Source organism: Medicago sativa, chromosome 3, assembly GCF_051527215.1.
Source record: "Medicago sativa cultivar Bolivia chromosome 3, Bolivia_mono, whole genome shotgun sequence".
Taxonomy (NCBI): Eukaryota; Viridiplantae; Streptophyta; class Magnoliopsida; order Fabales; family Fabaceae; genus Medicago; species Medicago sativa.
The window spans coordinates 49,711,186-49,736,597 of NC_140751.1; the positions used below are offsets into that span (position 1 = coordinate 49,711,186).

General features: G+C 33.4%; 2 protein-coding genes across 4 annotated transcripts; both read right to left on the minus strand.

Annotated features, from left to right (window-relative positions):
• Positions 1-15,223: 15,223 nt before the first annotated feature.
• On the minus strand, positions 15,224-22,803 carry LOC146937973 (uncharacterized). 3 transcript variants are annotated; one of them, XM_085752031.1, is made up of 6 exons: positions 22,599-22,803; positions 16,762-16,866; positions 16,604-16,667; positions 15,718-15,813; positions 15,515-15,617; positions 15,224-15,367 (listed from the first exon to the last, which is right to left on the minus strand). In XM_085752031.1, exons 2-5 carry the CDS (start codon positions 16,803-16,805, stop codon positions 15,525-15,527), a joined length of 297 nt encoding a protein of 98 aa, XP_085608157.1. In that variant the 5' UTR covers positions 16,806-16,866; positions 22,599-22,803; the 3' UTR covers positions 15,224-15,367; positions 15,515-15,524. The 3 variants fall into 3 exon arrangements, with proteins under 3 accessions (XP_085608157.1, XP_085608159.1, XP_085608158.1); XM_085752033.1 differs by lacking the exon at positions 22,599-22,803 and adding an exon at positions 21,458-21,591; XM_085752032.1 differs by lacking the exon at positions 22,599-22,803 and adding an exon at positions 16,945-17,083.
• On the minus strand, positions 18,591-21,972 carry LOC146937974 (uncharacterized). Its single transcript, XM_085752030.1, has 2 exons — positions 21,891-21,972; positions 18,591-19,595 (listed from the first exon to the last, which is right to left on the minus strand). The coding sequence occupies exons 1-2, from the start codon at positions 21,963-21,965 to the stop codon at positions 18,810-18,812; spliced, it is 861 nt and encodes a 286-aa protein (XP_085608156.1). The 5' UTR covers positions 21,966-21,972; the 3' UTR covers positions 18,591-18,809.
• Positions 22,804-25,412: the final 2,609 nt, after the last annotated feature.

Below are 25,412 nucleotides of genomic sequence, written 5' to 3' on the forward strand. Positions count from 1 at the left end.
GAGTTCATAATTGTGTATGTTAATAATTTTTGACAGACTTCCTCTAATTTCTTTAACAACTCATGATATCTAATACCTGCCAGAGCGATGCTAGGGGCAGTCACGCAAACACTCGCTCATGGATACTCTCTTAACCTATGGTGCAACGTGTCTAATTTTTTAACTGCTCACTTGTTTACCGGCTTTGGAAGTTGGAAACATTTTTAATCTTTTTTATTTTTATTTTTTCGCTTACTGCAACTCAATGGTCATCTTCGTAAATGGTTGAATGCCAACGTCGTGGCTCTGTAATCTCACTGTGTTTCAGCCATTAAAAACTGCAACTTCGTGTATGAAAAAAAAATCATTGTGTTCTGAAATAGAAAATTCATTGTATGGTAGTTGTGAAAAGTCAAAAACTTTACTTATACACAAAACAAGCCGCAAACAAAAAAAAAAACACCCACCATAAAAAAACACCATCACATGTCTTCTTTCTTCTATATGTGCATGTGACCTTCATCAGTTCACTATACGCTACACATCATTGTAGCTTCTCCCTCGTCATCACAATAACCCAAAAAGAATCTCTAAATCTCTCTTCAGCCAGTGTCGCCGTACTGAAACCGATTTCCGACTGTAAACGTTCACCGATCCCTTTCCGGTATCGTCGATTGAGATCCAGCTGATACATAAGCTCTATTCTGATTAATGTTTCATCTGTTCTTCATCTTTTCTAACGAGCTTCATAACTCATAAGCGTCGGAATCAACTTGTTTGGTCACAGAACTCGATCCATAGCGACGAGGAGAGAAAGCGGATCATCTTCCTCCTTTGCGTTTGTGTTTAACTGCGGTGGTGGTTGGTAGCAGTAGTGGAAAAGTGTTTTTTTTTTCTTTTAAAAAATAATATAAAAGTGTTGATATCCTTGTAATTAAAAGAATAAAAAAGTTTTTAAGAAAAAGAAATTATGTTAACCTGTTTAGCCGGTTACTAAGTTTGAAATGAAAAAGTGTGCCATGTGGCACCATATATTGAGAGAGTGTTTATGGGAGAGTGTAGAAGCAAGTGTCCTTAGCATTCCTCATACCTGCCATGATAAAAAGGATAGAAATTCAGAAGGATAATAATAGTGATAAACATTAAAACTGGTTGGTCACACTAACATTTAACAAAATGCCTTAATCGCAGCCACTTACTGCATAACTCTCTAGTCTTCACTGTGTTCCTCCCTTGACTCAAATATTCTGTTTTTCGGGAAGTTTTTGTGAAATCAAATTACGATCTGTATTTGTTTATATTTATTTGGTAAGATAATGATGAGAAATTAAAGATGGTGATTTAATTGTAGCTGTTAGTTTTATCATGAAACTTTTATGATTATGTTACTTTAAAAACGTTGTACCTTCCAAATGATTGAAATTTGTTACTTCATTGCTGGAAATTGGAATGGTCAATCTTTGGATTATATTTTTGTCAGTCAGTGGATTTGGATTGGAGGAAATGGAGAAGCTGATGTTGTGTGGGGCCTTCATAGCTTGCAGCGATGATACTTAGCACAACTTGGAGCGAGAGTGGAGAAAACACAATGTTCTTGTTCTGGTGAGATTCCATATAGAAAAGATGTTTGGCCATGGTGAGGGAAACGTTGATTTGGTTGTTGGTGGTTTCAGATCGAAGGAAATCAAGAAGTCGTTGTTGTTGTTGAATGAGATCCTCAGTAGTTGTGTTTGGCTTCATGATTTTTGGCAGTGGTGATTGATTTGCGAGAGAAATGCATTCTTCTTGAACGGCACAGCACACAACAAAGAAGAAGACGACCTAAATTGACCGAATCTGAGGAGCTCGATGTGTTTATTATAATCAAATGCAATACTTTGTATTTTATTTTTCAATATGATACAGAAAATATCGCCAATTAATTTTTTTTTATCAATTTTTGTCAACAATAAAAAGATGGGAGCTTGTACGGTGCAGTCATGAAACCGACTTTTTTGAAAAAGTTAATTTTGATCTTAATGTTTGATTCATTTTTAAATTCATTTTTAAATTGTTGACTACTGATTATTGATCAATAGTAATTCATCTAGTAATGCTTGCAACATCTTGGACTTACAGGTACTATTTTATCGTTGGAATCTTTAACATGCAAACAGAGTTGATGATATTATGTGATAGTCTTAAGTGTTACACTTTGTGGGGTGTTACGCTTAAAACAAGGTAGGATAAAATTAGATTAAGTGTAGTCTTGTTAATCTGATGAATTGATGATACTATGATGACTGGACTTTTGATGTCATTGTACAAACAGTGGGGTGTTACTCACTATATTTTTGATGTTATAATATTAACTTCATCAGAAAAGTCATTCTCATGACTTCACCATAGAATTTTCCTAAAAAGATTTGGTGAAAATTATGCATCCAAACTCCAAAAAATGGCAAAGGAAGCACGTGAGTGTTTTGAATAGCTAATCCGAGAATGTTAAGACTGAGGTCAATGACGCCAGGGCCAGACCTTGGGAGCAAGGAGTTAAACCAAGTCGGGCCTCTAAAAACTACGAGCCTAAAGAAAAAATTAAGTATAATATCCACCCTCCGCTTAAATTAAAAAATTACATGTTACTTCTTTTTCTTTCTTCGGTACACGTATGAGTTGTTTCTAGACTCTAGTTCTACTTTCATAAATTTGATGCTATCAAACCACCAACAATTTGTATAATTATTTAATCAGTCAATTTGAAAAGTTATTTCATTGAAAGAATCACAACAATAATTTATTTCTCGCATAAACCATTCGTTTCCCCCTTTTCCACGACGTAGGAGTGACATTCCAAACGACGCCGTTAAGTAAATTTCACATCTCTTTCACTTAATTTTATTTTATTTTGTTTCATGTTTAGAAGTTCATCTGATTCTGATTTTTTAATGAAACTTAGCTACACAAAAAATATTACGTTTTTATTTTACTGGGGCCTATTTGAAAAAGAGAGTCGAGTCTCCTATTTCATAGGAACGGCCCTGAATGACGTCATACTGTAAATGATAGGAAAGGTGATATATTTTGGTGATATTAGTGTATTTTAGACGAAAAAATTGATTGATGAATCGTTAAAATAAATTATTTAGATGAGAGAAAATGATTGATTAAGATAGAGATAAAAACAATGTCACCAAAAACCAATGTCATCCAAGTAACATCTGATTGGGAAATGACAAGAGTTGGCCGGCAAAAGATCATGTTCTGAACTGGCTCGTTGCCCAATCCTAATGCCCCATTTTGCATAGCCCCTTTCAAATGGAACGGAGAATTCGAAGGCCGTCAGATCAGTGACACCGTTTAAGAGAACTAATTTCCCCCGTTTTTTTCGCCGAGATAAAATCTTGCAAAATCCGAACACTGTATAATGGTTAAACTATTTTTTTTATGCAATTTTTTTTTCATTGCAAATATTCAAATATTATATGATTATCTCTTTTAATAAATATTTTTTTTGAGAAGTACATTATTATTTTATTTTTTTCATTACAAAGAGGGTTGAACGACCGTAAGTACATTATTATTGTTTGAATGGCAGCGTAAGTAAGTATAAGTGTGTGCATATATATATAAAATAAATGTTGTTCTTTTGTTCAATTGATGTGGTTCGTTTGTGTTTGGATTATTTTGAAACAAATGAATTGTCGCATTTTTCGGCAAAAGGTGCTCCTCTAAATCAGTCAATTGATAATTTGAAGCTTCTATCTCTTTGGTGATTGCAAGCTAAAAATGAATTTAACATTCGATTTTCATCTCCGGTGGACAATTCCTCTTCCGTGTTTGAGTTATGTTATTCTATGTTTTCTTGGTGTTCAATTCCTCACCTCCCAGTGATTTTGCCCTATCTCCTAGCTAGTTTTTGTTGTTCTATGTTTTGTTGGTGTTCAATTTTTTGCAATAACTTTTAAATCTCCGCCTTCCTATAGGATTATCTTTAGAGTGTGTTTGAATAAGGTAATTGAGAAATTTTAGAGAATTTGGAATTCTAGGCAATTTAAATGATTCAATTAAATTACTTTCCATTCTCAATTCTTTTGTTTGGATGGGGTAATAAAAAAATTCACTGTCATCATTTTGGGCAACTTTTATAATTTTTAATTTTTTTGGGCCAAATTTAAAAATTGAAATTTGGGGTCAATTTGTAAATTTAAAACATTTTGTGGTGTCAAATTATAATTTTGAAAATATTGAGGGGTCAATTTGATTTTTTTGAAATTTATTGGGGTCAAATTGAAAATTTTGGAAAATTTGAGGACCAAAATGCAAAATTTGAAAAATTATAACAATGAAGAAATTTGAAATTCTTAGCTTTTAGGTGTCATTTGAAATTCTCTAAATTTGATTTCATGAATTCTTCAAATTATTATCCAAACAATGGAATTCACGTATTTAAATTTCTCCAAAACATTACATTCCCTCATAACATTCGCCCGTCCAAACACACTCGTAATATTTATTTTCTCTGAGACACACAAGATTTATGAATCGTTTGTTTGTCGAAAAAAAAAAGATCTACGAATCGTTTGTATTGTTTATCTGAGTACACATACCTTGTGTGTATCTGGCATGTATAAATAAATTTCTCATGATGGTCAGCTTTTAATGTTAACTTCATTTCACTTAGCTAGTTTTTGAATGAATCAATGTTTCGTCAGTGAAGTGTTTGCTTTGAATTCTTTTTCACCATTACTCAATATTCAAAATGAGTTTCAGTCTCACACCAAAAAAAGCATAACCCATTTTCCACTGCATTTTATATTATCCTTTTACATTGTTCAAAATGCTGATAAAACAAGGACTTGATTAGATCTCCCCTAAATGAAACTTGGACTTCAGACTTGTTTATCATTAAAGACCAATTGGTCACAAAGATCACGAGAAGTTTTTAATTAATTAACCTAAGGGGGTGTTTGTTTGGGAGATAAAAAAGTATGTTCTTGGGAGTAAGGGAGTTAGAAAATATATTCCTTTATTTGGTAGAAGGAAACAAAATAATATTCCCATGAATAAATAATTCATAAGAATCTTATTAACGTACTCCCTGTTTTTAGTCCCGAGGGTAAGGGGCTGGAAACTTCTATTCTTGGGTATGAAATCTCCACGTTCACGATGAAAACCCACCCATACCCCTATTTTATCCGCACTTCCTCCATTCAAATTTTCCCATGTTCTCCAAATTAATAGAAACCCACATATATAAATCCCTATTTGCGCTCTCTTTTTTCTCATATGGATCCAGATCCATCCATAACAGGTTTGTGGTTTCTTTTTTTTTTCTTTATATAAAAAAATTCTCTATATTTATTCTTCTATTGTTTTTTACTCATTTAGTTGGAACCTATACAATTTAAAGAAAGCAAGATTAAGTCTACATCCATAACAGGTTTGTGTTTTGTGGGATGCTTATTTTAGAGGGAGTATTAGGTGTTGTGTTTACGGTATAGATTCCAGCTGAGATAATAATTTCATCCAAACTATGATGTATTATGTTTTACTCATTTAGCTAGAGCGCATTATTGAATTGACTTATAATTGTTTAAAAAAAATGAATGATACAGTGTAAAGATATTATCAGCAAATAAATAAGGCTTAATTACACTTTTGGTCCTCCCATTTGGACCAACTCACGAAAATGGTCCTACCTTTTTTAAATCGAACAAAATCGTCCTTAAACTATATGTTTTTTTTTGCAGTTTTAGTCCTGTCTCCCTATTTCCAACTTTTTAAATCGAACAAAATCGTCCTTAAACTATATGTTTTTTTTGCAGTTTTAGTCCTGTCTCCCTATTTCCAACTCCAGAAATGCACATAAATGACATTTTTAGTCCAACCATCTATGCTCAACCATGAAATAAACAAGGAATAAAACATGTGGTACAAGGAATCTACTTTATTCAGCACACTAACCTAATTTCCGAGACATGTTACATACCTGAAACATGTATTAGAAATTAGGGTTTTTCTTGGTTTGTGTGCTGAACAAAGTAGATTCCTTGCACCCACATGATTTATTCCTTGTTTATTTCATGGTTGAGCATAGGTGGTTGGACTAAAATTGTCATTTATGTGCGTTTATGGAGTTGGAAATAGGGAAATAGGACTAAAATTGCAAAAAACATATAGTTTAGGGACGATTTTGTTTGATTTAAAAGAGGTAGGACCATTTTCGTGAGTTGGTCAAAATGCGAGGACCAAAAGTGTAATTAAGCCAATAAATAATTTATGTTTTGATCGTGGCTCATTTGATGGAAGCATGTGAAAGGAAGAAGAAGATTATAACAATATCGATCATGCATTTGGAGATGTTGAATTTATTTACTTTGATGACAATGATGTTATGCTACTTTGCTTTAAGTAAGCGTTTAGCAAAAAAGGACATGGAATTGTTATGAAAGGAGTTTAGTAAGAGAAGTGCATTTTCAAAGAATTATTTACAGAAGTGATGTGGCTTGTATTGAAAATACGAGAATGGATGATAGGCCCGCTTTCCATAAATTGTATGAGATGTTGAAAGGTATTGATGGACTAGTTCCTACTCGACATATGTGTGTTGAGGAGTTTGTGGCCATGTTTTAACGCATATTTGCTCACCTTGTTAATAATAGAATGATTAGAAGTCAGTTTGTCAAGTCTTGTGAAACGATTAGTAGTCAATTCATGAATGTGTTACTAGCTCTAGTGAATTGTCACAAGGTGCTGTTAAAACAACACCAACTGATTGTAGAGAACAATACCGATGAAAGATGGAAATACTTAAAGGTATAAGACCAAAGCCCATTATTTATATTTTTCCAATTAGTATGAGTTTTAATATTCAATTTAAAGTAGTAACATTCGTCATTATACCATTATATAGAATTGTATAGGAGCTCTTGATGGCACTTACATAATGATCAATGTGCCTGAAGCTGATAAAAGTAGATTCATAACAAGAAAGGGTGAGATAGATACAAACGTGTTAGGTGTATGCTCACCAGATATGCAATTTATATGTGTTTCCTAGGTGGGAAGGTTTGGCGGCTGATTCTAGAGTCATCTGAGATGTTATTTCTCGACCAAATGGGTTAAGGGCTCCTCAGAACACAACATAAATTCATGTTAATATAGAACATGTCTCACATATTTAATGGAATAATAATAATAATAATTTTATTTGTGATAGGGTATTATTATTTATGTGATGCTGGCTATATGAGTGGAGAAGGTTTTCTTACTCCTTATAGAGGTCTTAAGGTATCACCTCAGTGAGTGGAGGAATGACTTACAACAGGCTACACCTAAAGAGTTTTTCAATATGAAACATTCATCAGCTAGAATGTAATAGAAAGATGTTTTAGACCGTTGAAAGGGCATTGAGCTATATTGAGAGAGAAGTCTTTCTATCCTCTAAAAACTCAAATAAGAATTATAAACCATTTGTTGTCTTCTACATAATCATATTTGGAAAGAAATGGCACCAGATCCTTTGCAAAGGGATTTAGAAGATGTTGAGTCCTCTAAAGAGTTCATGTGCGGTGACATGATAACGGTGGTGGAGCCAAGTAATGCATGGAATTAGTGGAGAGATAATTTAGCATGGGAAAACTTTAATAGATGGAGAGGGGAAACCATAAATAAATTTCATGTTTGTTATTTGTTATTTTTATTTTTGTATGTTGTTTTTCATCTTATTTGTATTATTGAATATGAACTAAAAGTTTCATCAAATAAATTTATATGTTCATTGTGTCTAAAACATTTTCTTTCTTTGCAGTCGTAAGCATCAAATAATTGATATTGCTTGCATTCTTCATATCATATACGTATATTGGAAGGTTGAATGTTGGGTTATGTTGGGACTTAGCTTATATATAGTGGATGTTTTTGTTTCACACTTATCACTTTGTGTACTTACGTCATGTGTTAGACAATTTGGAGAGAGTATTATTTGGTTGCTTCAGATGCTGTTTCTCCATAAGTCCCCTCTATGACATGCTTGGAGAAGGTTTTGTAGAAAAGTAAATTTTCAGAATGTAACTAACGGGAACGAGAGGTTCCTAAATATAATTTGTTTTTTTTTAAATTCATTTCATCCGACTTCACCTCAAAAATAATTTTAAAATACATTATCATTAAGAAATGCATTAATAAATGTAATTATATATAGTTGTTACGTGTTGAATTTGTTAATCTATATAATCATATGTAGTTTTTTAGGAATAATTATATACATATACGTGTGCGCGCGTGCACGCGCGCGCACTTGGTTTAGATAAGAGTTTACAATGTGTGCACGCGCGCACGTGCATGCGCACATGCACGTGTGTTGTATATGTAATATATATGGGTCATAAACACTATGCTTTCTCCCAATAATTTATAACTTAATTTTGAAAAATAGAAGTATAACAAACAAATGTCATGGAATAACACATAAAATTATTTTTAGAAAAAAAAACATAAAATTATTGATAAAAATGAATATAAATAAAATTAGTTGTTCATACGGATTTTTAGTGCCAGAAGAGCACTCGTTAACAAGACCTATTTTTAAATGGGTCATGTTAACTTGTTAAGGAGCTTAAAATGGAAATTAAAAAAAAATTCTTATATTGAAAGTATAACTTTAGCAACCTTTAAGATATAAAATGCATAAGTTCCAAGAAAAAACCTTCTATATTTGGTTTTTTAACTTCTGCCCCAAGAGCACAAGTTAACATTTCCCTTTTTAAATAAGTAAAAACAGATCACATTTGTCCCCGTGAGCTTAGCTCATTTGGTAAGGGATAATGCACAATTTCTGCAGGGGCCGAGGTTCGAACCCCGGACACCCCACTTATTCATCTTAAAGGTGAATTTCTCTAGCCACTAGGCTACTTGACCAAAAAAAAAAAACACTAGGCTACTTGACAAAAAAAAAAGATCACATTTACTGTAGTAAGTAAACTTTATTGCTCAGGCACAGCTGAACATCACGATCGTTCGCTATTTAAGCTTTAGGACAATCTCTGAACCTAATTCCATCATGTTCTAGACATAATCCAACTTCATGCGAATACACCGGTCCGCCAACTTTTGGTTGGTGACAACGAAGTTCTGGAATTTTTCCATCAATATCCTTATTTATGACCTTCTCAACTTGTTTATAATCATAGGTGTTTGTTGTATTTGGTCGTCTATTTTTTTTATAAAAGTAGTATTAATTATAGTTATATATCGGTCCGTCAACTTTTAGTTGGTGACAACGAAGTTCTGGAATTTTTCCATCAATAACCTTATTTATGACCTTCTCACCTATGTTTATAATCATAGGTGTTTGTTGTATTTGGTCTTCTATTTTTTTTTAAAGTGGTATTAATTAGAGTCATATACCGGTCGGTCAACTTTTGGTTGGTGACAACGAAGTTCTGGAAATTTTCCATCAATAACCTTATTTATGACCTCGTCACCTATGTTTATAATCATAGGTGTTCTCTAGCCACTAGGCTACTTGACCAAAAAAAAAAACTAGGCTACTTGACAAAAAAAAAGATCACATTTACTGTAGTAAGTAAACTTTATTGCTCAGGCACAGCTGAACATCACGATCGTTCGCTATTTAGGCTTTAGGACAATCTCTGAACCTAATTCCATCATGTTCTAGACATAATCCTACTTCATGCAAATACACCGGTCCGCCAACTTTTGGTTGGTGACAACGAAGTTCTGGAATTTTTCCATCAATATCCTTATTTATGACCTTCTCAACTTGTTTATAATCATAGGTGTTTGTTGTATTTGGTCGTCTATTTTTTTTGTGAAAGTAGTATTAATTATAGTTATATACCGGTCCGTCAACTTTTGGTTGGTGACAACGAAGTTCTGGAATTTTTCCATCAATAACCTTATTTATCACCTTCTCACCTATGTTTATAATCATAGGTGTTTGTTGTATTTGGTCTTTTTTTTTTTTTTAAAGTGGTATTAATTAGAGTCATATACCGGTCCGTCAACTTTTGGTTGGTGACAACGAAGTTATGGAATTTTTCCATCAATAACCTTATTTATGACCTTGTCACCTATGTTTATAATCATAGGTGTTCTCTAGCCACTAGGCTACTTGACCAAAAAAAAAACACTAGGCTACTTGACCAAAAAAAAAGATCACATTTACCGTAGTAAGTAAACTTTATTGCTCAGGCACAGCTGAACATCACGATCGTTCGCTATTTAAACTTTAGGACAATCTCTGAACCTAATTCCATCATGTTCTAGACATAATCCAACTTCATGCGAATACACCGGTCCGCCAACTTTTGGTTGGTGACAACGAAGTTCTTGAATTTTTCCATCAATAACCTTATTTATGACCTTCTCAACTTGTTTATAATCATAGGTGTTTGTTGTATTTGGTCGTCTATTTTTTTTGTGAAAGTAGTATTAATTATAGTTATATACCGGTCCGTCAACTTTTGGTTGGTGACAACGAAGTTCTGGAATTTTTCCATCAATAACCTTATTTATGACCTTCTCACCTATGTTTATAATCATAGGTGTTTGTTGTATTTGGTCTTCTATTTTTTTTTAAAGTGGTATTAATTAGAGTCATATACCGGTCCGTCAGCTTTTGGTTGGTGACAACGAAGTTCTGGAATTTTTCCATCAATAACCTTATTTATGACCTTGTCACCTATGTTTATAATCATAGGTGTTTGTTGTATTTGGTATTCTATTTTTTTCGTGAAAGTAGTATTGATTAGAGTTATAATTGAAAAAAAGTAATTAATGTTGTATTGAAAAGTAAAATGGATCAATATTCTTGGGACAATATTTTTTTTACAAATAACTCAGTTATTATGGGATGGAGGGAGAATATACCTTATCTTTGATATTTAGGGAAAGCGTAAAATAGTCCAACACTTTAAATTTGGATATAGAACAAGTGCCATGCTTCACCCACTTCCAAAACCAAGCGCATAGAGTATGGTATAAAAAATTCTGCTCCACTTTACTTGGGTTCTCTTTTACTCATAGTCAATATGATTCATCTCTATTTATTCATAGCACATCTATAGGAATTGTCCTGCTTCTTTTGTAGGTTGATGATATAGTTTTTTTTTTTTTGACAAAATTGCTGATATAGTTATTACTAGTATTTGTTAAAATGTGCTGCATATTTCTAGAATTATCTAGAATGCATTAGTAACTTATAGAATGTTAAGAATTGATGTACATGTCTAGATTTCTCTAAAATAGTTTAGTATGCTTTAGAATTAATTAATACTACACATGTTATAAGAAATGTCATGAAAAATCTAGAAAGCATCTAGAACATGACATCCACACTATAAATAGGCAAGCATGTACTCATTTGTAATCAATCCAAATCAATTCAATTTGGAGAGCAGCACAATCTATTATTTCTCCAAGTCCTCACACTACTTACTACTATATTCCAACTATCAAATAAAGCCTTCTTCACTATCAACTACACTCTAAACTAACACTACTACCTAAAATACTAACAGTGGCATCAGGGGCGGATATGGACTCTCAATACCAGTGGGGAACATTTTTTTTTCAAATAATTAAATAATACTAAATTTAATAAGAAGTTATATTCAAAATAGTTGTAGCAATCAAAGTTACAACGAAAATAATCTTTTTTTTCATTTGTTGAAAATGAACTAAAATTATATCATTACTAATTGTTTTGAGAACATATCTTTCTATATAGGTTCCAAGAATTTTTTTGTTTATTCTCATATAATTAAATGCAAATTACATTCAATTTTCTTCCTCTTTCATTTTTTCATAACCAATAGCTAATGAAAATTGTTTTTACATCTTCCTATAAATCTTTTTCCAAAGAAAACACAAAAAACTATACTCCAAATTCTTATCCTTTAGTTTTCTTAATAAGTGTGATATTTTTTTCTTCTTATAATTTGGGACGGAGGGAGTAAAAAATTTAGGGTGGTATAAACGGAAAAAATTGAACACCTTACATTTTAATACACTCATTAACATTTTAATTTCCTTTCAAAAAAATATATCATTTTAATTTCTCTCTTTATCTCTCTTCCTATATATCACATTAAAAAACGTATTAATCTAACATATCATTCTCTCCATATGTATCTAATGGTCTCACTTCCAAAGTGTAGATGAATTTTGGATATCTATCAATCTTTTTCCGAAAAAAAAGAACAACTATATATTAAAGAAAATTATAATATAACAATTATAACTTACTACTATACAAATCACACGTTGTCATTAGTTAGTCAATTAAAAAAGTTTTTTTTTGTACAATTAAAAAGTTTTTTTTTTTTTTACGAATCAATTAATTAAAAACATGAAATTCATGTATGATTCTACCTCTAAATTGCCTCTATCTATAGAGTAAATTATATCGGGAGATTAATCACTTTAGTCCCTGAATAGGAAATGAATCGTCACTTTAGTCTCTGAATGCAGATAAATTGCAAAATAGTCCCTGAATGGAGACTCTATTCGTCAATTTAGTCACTGAATGTAGACTCCGTTAGTCACTTCTGAAATTGACCAATAGAGTCTACATTCATAGACTGTTTTGCAATTCCTCTGCATTCAAGGATTAAAGTGACTACTCATTTCTCATTCAGGGACTAAAGTGGCTAATTCCCCACATTATATCACATGGTGGAGAGATCAAACTTTTCAAAAATGTTTTACAATGGTTGACCAAATGTTATAAATATCGTATACACGTTCATATAAATCAAAGCAACCTTTCAGTCCAATGATGTAAACTCACGATGGTTGTTCTTTTAACCCCTCTATTTGCTCTTTATCTTGATAAATAACATTCGGGAGTTATATTTGAAACCTTTAAAACAGTCTTTTTTGGTTACAAAAAGTTTAGGTGGGTTCGGCTCCGGTAACCACCAGGGTCAGGGCAGGCCTCAGGGCTCAGAGGAATCTCTTCCCAAGAGCGCTTATAGAGGTACTTACAGATCACCCACCAATCCCATCCTCACATCGGCAGCGGGAGTCGAACACACAACCTTCTGCAAGGAAGTGGCCCGCTCCTTTTGCCAACTGAGCCAATGTGGATTGGCCCTTTAAAACAGTCTCTGAATTAACACTTCTTCAAAAAATTATAAGACAATTTTTTTTTTGTTAAAACCGTCAGTTTCTCATTCTCTCTTTTATATTTTTCCCTCTCTCCTCCATATTCCCTCAGTCTCTCTTTCACACATACATGTCATCTCTTTCTCTCATCCCCAGACTTCTTTAATTTCTCTCTCTATTTTTGCTCTATTTTTGTTACTCTTATATGAAAATAAGAGATAAATATTAGAGAAATGTTGTTTTCAGCGACAGGTTTTATTGTGAATGATCCCGAAAGGCTGGAGAAAAAAAAACTCCTTAATTTTTGGAACTGAATTGCATGGTTGGTGGGGCCTTTATTATTTTTTTGTTAGCATTATAATTTGGGGAGAGGATCCTCTCCAGTGCAGTTTTTGTCCTGTGAGATCTCAACCCTATATTTTCCTTATAATCAATGCAGTTTTAATAATTAAAAATAAATTAATGGTGTGGATGTACACTGGACATACTCCAGTGAAAACTTCACAGGAGAGAATCCACTCTAAATATTAATCATTGATATCATTACCACATCTTTCAACAAGAAAATACAAGTTCATTTTGAAACATCATTATCAAGCATGCAATAATATTAAATTTAATAAGAAGTTGTAGCAACCAAAATTACAAAGAAAATAATCTACTTTTCATTTGTTGAAAATGAAATAAAATCATATCATTACTGATTGTTCTAAGAACATCTGTTTCTATATAGGTTACAAGAGATGTCAAATGCTTTACCAGGACACCTGCGCATACGGACGAGTGAGCACGTTGCGCTCTTTCTTTCGAAGCAAGTCGCAATTGCATAGAAATTATAAAAGAAAAGTCTCTATATTGATATATGAATAAAAATATAGACATGTGTATAAATTAAAAAAAATTGGTTTCCGTATTAATATATAAGTTAAAATATAAACACAGGTATATTAAAAAAAAAATAGGTTCTCTTATATGAGTAAAAATATAGACACGTATATAAATTACAAATAAATATGTCCTCGTATTAATATATGAGTAAAAATATAGACGGATATATAAACATAAAAAAAATTATGTGTTTGTATTAATATTAATATATAAGTAAAAATATACAATAAGCCGATAGAAAAAAGTAAAAAAAAAAAAAAAGTATTGGACCTGAACTAGGTGGCACCTGCCACACCATGCCTTGTTCAGGTCCGCCCCTGACCACCACCCAATGGTGCCACCGAAAAAGCAAACTCGAACAATGATGGGAGGATGGAGAACCAGCCACCGAGAGATCTGAATCTAGATCTACCCCTGCGAGCCATCCATCCAGGAGGGTCCCCGAAAACCACTACGAGTCGTTGTGCACGAGCACCACCACAAACCAGTCAACGACAGAAGAGCGGGCTGAGAGAAACTGTTGACTGAGTGATGTAGACGACCTAAAGCCAATTGTCGCACCACTCAACAACTGGAGCTACATCATGACAAAGATATTTGGGTTGGAAGGGAGGAGGGCAACAGTGGAGATCTAGAAAGAGGTCGGAGAAAAATGTTTTAGAGAGTGATATTAGTTATTCCTAAAAATAAATTGAAAATTGTAAACCAGCTCCCAGTGTCACATGATACTTCAAAGTTAAAGAAGAAAAACTAAAATGGCCCACTACTACAGAAATTAGTTTTTACATCAGTTGGAATTGACTTTTTACATCAGTTTGTAACCGATGTAAACTGATATGATGTGGTAAGTCAGTATCCTTTCACATCAGGTTGCAACTGATGTGAAATATTGAATTTCTACATCAGGTCCGCTTGCACTGATGTAATAGACGCACTTTGAAAATTAACCCAACAGTTTTCACATCAGTTGTACGTTCGACACTGAAGTTAAATACGTATATTTCACATCAGTTTTTTCAAATCCACTGTAGTGAAATATTTTTTTATATTTTTTTTTTAAATGGCTTATCAAATAAGCTTGACCCCTGCGTTTTTTTTTTATAGTATTAAAATGAAAACAAATTATGGATAATTTTAATGCAAAAAAAGAGTTATATTATCTAATTGGATATTACATAATCAATCCTCAATTTTCCACGTCAATATTCCAAGCTAGAAAAGAGGCATCTGAATACAATATAGGTAGAAATAATCCAACAACTTAAGTAGAAATTTCAAACAAAAAATAATCCACAGCAGAATCATCATCTGCAAAAAGCATCTCATCTCATCTCAGTCGTAAGCATCGGCAATGTCTCATCTCAGCCACATAATAATCAATTTTCAGCTACAAAAAAAAAATCAATTGAAAAAGTTATCTCAACTGCAGACGCACTTGACACACCAAAACCACCACACATTAAGACAGATACAAGTCCGTTCAAAATTCTACTCTCTACAAATGTCAAATTATGAGATTGGCTTTGAAACATACCATGTAAATCCTAAGCCTTATACAAGTCAAGAAAACAAGTTGCCCATTGGTTTCGCAAATCATATAAGTCATCATCAGTTAATGGCATTGGATCATTGAAGACCTACAATGTGTAGGTTAATATAAGTAATTAATATTAATAAGGATATGTTTATATTTGACAATACATATAGTATAAACATGTTATCGTAAAATTAAAATACCTCCATCCAAGACTTAGTAATATTAGCAGAGATGATATCTAGCATATTCTTCATCACATAGTATCCACAATCATTGCCATTAGGTTGCTTTCTTGGCTACAAATGAATGGCCATTTTTATAAAGTGATTAGTTCATATAAAAAAAATAGTTTATTATCTATCATTCTATAATGACTTGAATTTACAGCAGTATCTATTCATGAAGGTATTATACAAAAGAATTATTGGTTAAGTAGTGTAAAAAAGGCACATATTCTCCAGCTTTTTATAAGCAGAAGCATGTGAGTCCATGTAATGAAATCCCAGATCTACCTCTGTTCTGTATGGGACAACTGTTCCAATGTAATCAAGCTAAGTCTAGCTACCTCAGTGAATTTTTTTACTTTACCAGACTACCCTTTCTAAATAATTTGAGTTTAGTCTTGTTTTCAAAGTTTAGATGTTGTTATATAAGCATATAATATCATCACATTATAATTAGCATTAGACATGCTAGCTTAATTGATTTAGTAGTGGAGGAGCTAAGAAACGAACACACCCTTGGTGACAACAATTTGCTTTTCCCTAAACCTATATGTTTTCAATTGGCTACTATTTCTAACTATGTTAAGCTACTGAGTGAGAGAGAAGATTGTAAATTTTTTATGGAGGATAAACAAGAATAAAAGGATAAACAAGAATTCATATCTTAATCATGTTCTACAGAGTTCCAAGATTATATTGTTTCACTGCCATGTGAATGTACAGTAAAAGGATAAACAAGAATTCATATCTTAATCATGTTCAACAGAGTTCAACAGACAAACACATTCCACTTTTAATACAAGAAACAATCATACGGAAAATATACAGAGAACAATTAAGGATAAACAAGAACCATACTTACTTTGGGACGAAACCATTTAACCTTCTTTCTATTGCCCTGAGCAAGTTGATGAACCTCTAAAGCTCTATATGTTAACCAAATTAAAAAAATCATCAAAGTTATACATTTTAGTGTTGTAGGAAGTAATATATCAAATGCAACGTAAAATATACACTTACTTTGAAACAATCTTAATCATTGCTTCATTAAGATCTTGGTGCATTTAACAAAGGACAACTAAACTATTGTCCTTCGGACAAATAATTATTAACTGCCAGTGTCTTCTGCACACGTAGAAGAACAATTATTAAGGTTTAAGCTATCAAAGATAAATAAGAAAAATAATTTAAATATATACTTACTTATATAGATATGGTGCTAAGTAACACACTTTGTTCAAATCACGCAACCTAGTTTGTATGTGTCCCTGAACTTTAGTTTTAGTATTATGATCTTTTGGATTAAAATCCAAGCATACTGGGTCCAAAATCCCAAACAATTTCGATCTATTTGTCGAGATACAGAGACGATGCATACACCTAGACAAATTTAAAATTAACACTTAAATATTGAATTGTGGATATACTACTAATCCATATTGATAATAGTATAAAAGTAAATGTACTTACGTGCACCAAAGTTGTAGAATAGAAAAGTCAAGCCAAGCATTACCCACCAACAACTGTCTAATACAACTTGCTGGAATAAAAAACCTTGCGGTATTTGGCTCATGTTCTAATGGTATGCGTATATCTTCTTCACTTCTCAAAATCATGCACAGCAATTTTTGAACATTGTCGATGGTCAAGTACTCCTTGTAATTTTCTTGTGCAGCGGTACAAGAACCTTTTGTGCTTCCATGCACAACAACTTTTTCAGGACTACTATGCTCAATTTCTTCATTTGTTTGCAAGGTTTGGGAGAAACCCATAGTCTTAAGTTTTTCCAGAAATGCTTGTTGCATCAACTCACATTCGACGACCATCTTTTCTTCAAATTGTGCATCAAATTTTTCTTTAAGTTGTCTTTCCAGATTTGTTTGAAGTTGTGAGAGATGCTAGTTAACATCTATGGTTTGGGTAAGGCGTGAAGACCTTCCAAAGTAATTGCTCAGAGTGTAACCAGGTCCAACACCACGAACACGACCACCATGCTCTTTCGTCCCAATTGCCCTTGTTAAGATATCGTCACGTCCTTGTGGAACAAAGGTGCCTTTGGCAGTCTCTTCAACTAGAGAATCCTACATAAAATTCAGTAAATTCAGTTTTTAATAAATGAAAGGTACTTTACGAAAAGTACTACACAATGTGATTCTTTTCAAACTACAGAGAAGGTTTACCAGTCAAGAATTAAAATTTGTTGCAAACACTCTGTTTCACACAACCAATTATATAGCTACTATTCTGTCATAAGCTATAGAGAACCTGAGTTTGAAGTTTATGTTAACTATGAACACTAATCATTGTTACATAAAATCACTAACTTACAATTTTGTCAGCAACAACTTTTGCAGCCTCTGATGTATACTCTCCCCCTTTCTTTTGTCTAACATTTCTTTTTGGAATTTCACTAGAAGAAAGAAGAATGTTGGTTGAATCAGCCATGTATCTGTTGACAAAAAAGGAAAACATACACAGATTTTAAAACATGTACACATACACAGATTTTTAACTCAATGCTGAATCAGCCATGCATCTGTTGACAAAAAAAGGAAAACATACACATATTTTAAAACATGTTCACATACACAGATTTTTAACTCAATGTTGGTTGAATCAGCCATGTATCTATTTAACTCAATTCATTGCATTCATTTACCAAAAGAAACGGACTACAAGATGCCGCCTATAAGCGTTACATCACCCAGCAAAAACAAACCACCAACAACCAACCATAAAAGAAACGGAAGAAAAACACCAAAGACTAAACACCACACAACCCCAAAAGATGGCAAAAGATATGAATCTGAAATCTAATAAGGACCATTAAAATACAGTGCCATATCCGAGCCTCAAAACATGCAACCTGTAACCCCAAAAAACCTCCTAAAATTGCTGCTAGGACTGGCGCAGATAGCAGCACTAGCTGCTGGACCTGTGCAGACAGCAGGACAACAAAGCTGCCCAGGCGAGACCAACACTGCTGAGACGGGAAAACAGCAGCACAACAGCAAGGCAGCAGCCAATTAGCGCAGGAGGCAGAGCTATTAATAAAAATTAAAACCTTATTAGTCCTCCCATATCCCTTCTTCATGATCCGAACGAGTAGCGTGCACATCGTCTACTTCGTTCTCATTAATAGATGTAGTAACATTTGTTGAGGAAGAAGGAATCTCAGGGATATCAAGAGTTTCATCACTACCATGAGTATTTTTTGTTTGTAGAACCACTGACCACCTTTTGTTAGAAGGATCCATGACATAAAACACTTGTTTTGCTTGGGATGCCATAATGAAGGGTTCGTCCCTATAAGCTGCCTTGGAAAGATCAACTAGTGTATATCCTAATTCATCAATTCTTACACCATTGTTAATATCAATCCATTTGCATTTAAATATAGGCACTGTAAATAAAGTATAATCAAGCTCCCAAATCTCTTCAATTACCCCATAGTATGGTGTAGATGCCATTATAGGGTTTTTATCTTTGGAACTTGAGAAGTGCATCGATTCAGCCACAACCATAACCCCACTATTTTGCATTGTACTTTTATCATCCTTTGCTTTTGTATAAAATTTAGTTTTATTAATATCATATGCACTCCAAGTTATAATGTTAAACTTAGGTGCACGTGCCAACCATTTAATTGTATCAGAGGCACTTTCATCATTAGCAAATCTTTCTGTAAACCAATTGGAAAAACTCTTATTATGCTCTCTTAACAACCCTTTCTCATTCATCTTGGGGTAATTACTCTTTACAATATTTTTGTGAGTAGATAAGTGAGGTTGAACTTCATCAGTGTTATTCAATATAAACAAATGTGCTGGATGGATCACATCCCAAAACATGGTCTTAACATTTAAACCTTGTCCCGTACCTTCACAACTTTCATCATGACGAGACTTGGGAACTCCTATAGAATCCACATTTGACAAATAGTCTGAACAATGCTCAATACCTTCTTCTGCGATGTACCTTTCAACAATTGATGCTTCTGGACGGTGTAGATTCATCGTATACCCTTTCAAGATCTTCATGCACCGCTCAACTGGATACATCCATCTTAAATAAACTGGACCACATTGTCTAATCTCCCTCACCAAATGAACAATCAAGTGTTCCATAATGTCAAAAAATGAAGGAGGAAAATACATCTCCAATTGACACAAGATAATTGCAGCCTCATGTTCCAACTTGTCTAACTTCAATGGATCAATGACTTTACTACATATTGCATTGAAGAATAAACACATCTTAGTTATAGTTATCCTAACTTTGTTAGGCAATATTCCATGAATAGCCACCGGTAGTAATTGTTGCATCAAAACATGAGAGTCATGAGATTTTAAGCCAGTTACCTTGAGATCATCCATTGCTACAAGCCTCTTGATATTTGATGAGTAACCTTGCGGCACTTTGATACCTTGTAAACACTCACAAAAACTTCTTTTCTCTTTCTTAGACAAAGTGTGACATGCTGGAGGTAAAAATGTTCTGTTACCTCTTTGTTGTGGATTTAACTGCTGCCTTATACCCATCTCCATCAAATCTAGACGAGCATTTAAACTATGTTTTGTCTTGCCTTTAATGTCGAGAAGTGTTCCAACTATACTATCACAAACATTTTTCTCTACATGCATCACATCAATACAATGTCTTACATCAAGACTAGACCAATATGGAAGCTCAAAGAACACCGACCTCTTTTTCCATATATTTTTCACAACAGGCTTCTTTTTTTGCTTTCCAAAGGTAACCTCCACATTTTGTTGTCATTGATAAACTTCCTCTCCGGTCAAGGGCTTTGGAGCAAAACCAAACTCCGGTTTACCATTGAAAGCTTTCCTCATCTTACGATATGGATGATAACGATTTAGAAATTTTCGATGCCCAAGATAAACAGTCTTGCTTCCATGATGCAGTTGATGAAAACATGTTTCATCCTCACATATAGGGCACGCTTTATGCCCTTTAACTGTGTACCCACTCAAATTACCATATGCTGGAAAGTCGTTGATGGTGCAAAACAACATGGCACGCATATTGAAATGTTCACCGGAGTACGCGTCAAGAACATTAACTCCTTCTTCCCACAACAGTCTTAAATCATCAATCAATGGACTTAGACAAACATCTATGTCATTACCTGGTTGATATGGGCCCGAAATCATCATCGATAACATAATATATTTACGCTTCATGCACAACCACGGAGGTAGGTTGTAAATTATCAAGAGAACGGGCCATGAAGTATGTTTACTACTTAGATTACCATATGGATTCATTCCATCAGTAGCAAGTCCAAGTCTAAGGTTTCTTTTCTCTTCGCCAAAAGTTGAAAAAAAAGAATCGATTTTCTTCCATTGCAAAGAATCAGCTACATGGCGAATTTTTCCGTCACGTTTTCTCTCATCTGCATGCCATCTAAGGTTCTTTGCGTCCTTTGGATTAGAGAACAATCTCTTGAACCTTGAAATTATTGGTAGGTACCAAAACACTTTGGCAGGAGGACCCTTTATGCTCGCATCATCACTAGAATCATCGTCTTTCTTTTTGTAGCGTGACACCTTGCACTTCGGACAATGATCATGTTTTTCAAACTCTTTTCTATATAAGATGCAATCATTTGGGCATGCATGTATTTTTACATACTCCATACCCATCGGACACAATATTTTTTTGGCCTTATAATAACGATTCGGCATTGTGTTACCTTCCGGAAGCATTTCTGTCAACAACCGAAGCAATTCAGTGAAACTTTTATCACTCCATCCATTTTTTGCCTTCAAATTAAACAATTTTAAAATAGCTGACAAACGTGTAAACTTTGTGCATCCCGGATACAAAGGTTCTTCCTTGTTTTTACATAAAGTATCGTACATATGCGCTCTCTTAAAAGATTTTTCTCCAATATCGTGTATCATGTCTTCCAGTCGATCATCCATATCTACACTAACGTTCTCTCTTTGGGATACACTTGGCAGTATTGCTTCACCGTGCCATATCCATTGTGTATAAGTTTGACAAATCCCGTTCCAAGCTAGATGGCCCCTTATTTCTTCCTTTGTAATGTTTGGCTCCCGATTCGCACAAGAAACACAAGGACACGGGAAAAGTCCATCATTGTTTGGAAGATTTTGTTTAGCAAACTCTAGAAATTCTTCAACTCCATTATCAAACTCTTCACTTAATCGATTAGCTCTCATCCAACTACGATCCATAATGACGCACTGAAAATGAACACACACCGAATCAAGGAATTGCGATGCCTACATAACTATTAGAACTTAGAAGACTTGGAGTTTGACCAAGTAAAAAACTTGGTGCTTAAGCTACGTAACTACTTACGCGGAGGTACGAGATTACTACTAGCTAGAAATCTCTTAGATGACACGCAAAAACTGTCATTGAGTATGGTGGCTAAGTTTTTTTTTAATTACATAGGGTCGAAGCCTGAAAAAGAAGACAAACTAAACGTGGGGCAGTAAACTTTGACATGGCATATTTGCTAATTTCAACTAAACTTTGACATCATCTCCCACATTTTAACACAACAAGCACATAAGTTCATTGTCTGCTGTGCTAAGAATTTTAATTACCCGTGAAAGCACAGAACAGTTATAGCTCACATTCAAAGTTTACAATGACATTACGTCGAACACTTTGTAAGCACAACAGTGGTGGGACTCAAAGAAATGGAGCATTGATTGTTCTTAGTAATTAAATTAGTAACAGAGACATTACGTCAAACAGTTTGTAAGCAATACTTGAAACACACAAGGTAGTCGATTTCCTTGAACATGGGTAACTGCTCCAACATATATGGTGAAGTAAGAAGAAGAAAAAACATAAACCTTATCTGAGTTGATACTTGCTTGCTGTGAGAATATAAGGACGATGAAGATCACTGATACTCCTTTCTCGTACAGGTAGTGCTCGATCGAGAAGAAGTTTTTGTAAATTGAGAAGGACGCTCAAATCAAACGAAATTTACAAAAATGAAATCAAATGTGAGGAAGGGAAAGTGTTTTAAGCCATAATAATCTTCACAGTATATGCACAAGAATAGATAGAGCTACAGTAACTCCAACTAAAATGTCCAGAAAAAAGTACCAGACGTTAACCTCATTAAATGGATAGTAAAATTTAAAACTAAAGTAAAGTCATTGTAGCTCATACAACACTAATATCATCGTAAGGCATACATGCAACACATAAAAACAAATAAAAAAACAGAACAGATGAAAGGTGTAGCCCATAAATCAAAACTCTTAATATTTGTATTTTTTTTTCGAGTCCGTTGGTCTTCGTTATCTTTAATTAGGGTACCATTTCATCACCCTATATGTGTGTTATTTAAAAAAACAACTTAATATTAGAAAATTGTAAAACATGCACATACATAATTGAGAGAAAGATTAGAATGATCTTCAGACACTCACATTTTATATAAGAAACTACAAAAAAATTTCCTTCAGAGATTTGCAAAACCATTGAACAAGATTATTCACAACAATGTACAATACAATACAGATTATTCACAACAAAAAACCCTTGTATTTTTTTAAGATTAAAAAAAAAAACCATAATCTAGTAACCCATACAGTTTAACACACATAACCGAAACAGATTCAATCTCGTGCTCTACTCTATCTCTCTCTGATTGTAAAAGGGGGGTTAGTACCATCCTAATTTGATTTATTTTCTGGTTGCTATAGTATCTAAAATGCAAATTTCTTTGTGAACACAGCACAATAATTAAAAGCATGTAATCAGAAAAAGGACACTATTTCTGCTGAAAAAGGACACTAAACATATTCATTGATTTTGATTTAAAGAGAAGAAGTGAACTTGCATACCAATGACTGATGAGCTTGTAGATGTAAATTGCTCCAAAAGATCCAGTTGTGCAAATTAGACTAGCACCGGCACCTACACCACACACTATTTATTAATTCAATTTGCTAACTACTACTACTAAGAATGAAAAACTCAACAAAATTTATGTAAACGCTGCAGAAACTAGTTAAAGTGTGTGTACTACTATTCTGAGTTGTTATTACGACTTGAGCTTTATTACATATCAATAGTATCAATCAGCGATTCAATCATGAATAAAAAAGATCAAATACAAATCTAATTGAGAAAAGCATCACTCTCCATACTGAAATAACATTGCAAATACGCACACCATTACAATTTAAAGAAGAAGAAAGGAAAGGGATGATTAGGAAACTAGACTGAAACTTTATATGAGGCTTCATCAAGGAAAGTAACAATAAATAGACAAAAATTGAGTAAGAGAAATTGAGAAAGAGACTAAGGTTGTGCTTAATTCAGGTGAAAATAAATCAACGCTTATCTGGTGCTACATTATTGAGGAGTAGTAGAAAGTAGACTACAACACTTTTTAAATCCCTGCCACCAATATATCCTTTATTCTTAAAGCTTATTAGGTTAAGCAACCATTAAACCTAGAAATTTCCCTCTAATTGTGCTGCATTGAATACTTAAGTGGTTTACCCTAATATATTTCCCTCCCAAATGTACATGCCAATTTGAATTTCAATTTTTTTTTGTTTGGAAGCATAAGTTATTAATTTAGTTGTAGTAACCAAGATGTGTGGTAAAACGTGATACATTAACCTTTTTGAATTTTTAATAATGCATGCTAGGGAAAAAAAAATTCTAAATATCCATTCAATTCAATTTAAAATTCAAAATTTCTTATCCTAATCATCCATTCAATTTGAAATTCAAAATTTCTCTCTCAAGACTCATAAAGTCTGCCGATACATGCACAACCTTATATGGCATTTTCTAGCTTCCCACTCAAATCTCTGTTGCCAACATAACTATTCATGTCTCCATGCAAATTAATATCTACACTATTTTCCATATTCATATTTGCACTACACTGTATGTGGTCTATATGTGGATATATATATATATATATATGTGTGTGTGTGTGTGTGTGTGTGTGTGTGTGTGTGTGTGTGTGTGTGTGTGTGTGTGTGTGTGTGTGTGTGTGTGTGTGTGTTATCTTAACAGCTTGAATCTCATTCCTTATTTTTGACTTCATACTCACAAGAGAGTTGTTGCTTCAGGTTCACGCTGTGATTGAGGAAAAAAATTCTAATTGCGGCAAGTTTCGACTTGCTCATAATGTTGGAAAAGAGCTTGCAAGGGCATCATGATTTCTTCAACCAAGGTACTTTTTTTAACACAGTCAACTATTCTATAAATTTCTATTTAAGATCCTCTACTCATGTAATGTTTCAATTGTTGGTGGATTTTAATTTTGTCCTGGCGTTTATACCATAAGGATTGCAGTTTTGCTGGAGTTGTAGTTTGGTTTTTTGTGGTCGTTGAGCCGTTGAGGTGTCATATAGGGATTCTTAAACCAAACAAGGTACGTATAGTTACAATAAGATTTTGGGGGGTTTTTGATTTGTGGTTTTTGTTCACACTTCCAATTTCATTTTTGTTTATTTCACAATTTACAACAACTATTGGATAAGATTTATTTTCTCAAGTTCAAATCTCAAGCAATTCAAGCGTTTATACAAGCTTATTCTTTATATGTTTTGTAAGCATAGATTCTTCAAGAGAATGTTGTGTTTTATTTTCCCTATTATAAGCCTTTGTTGCATTCAAGCACTGTACCT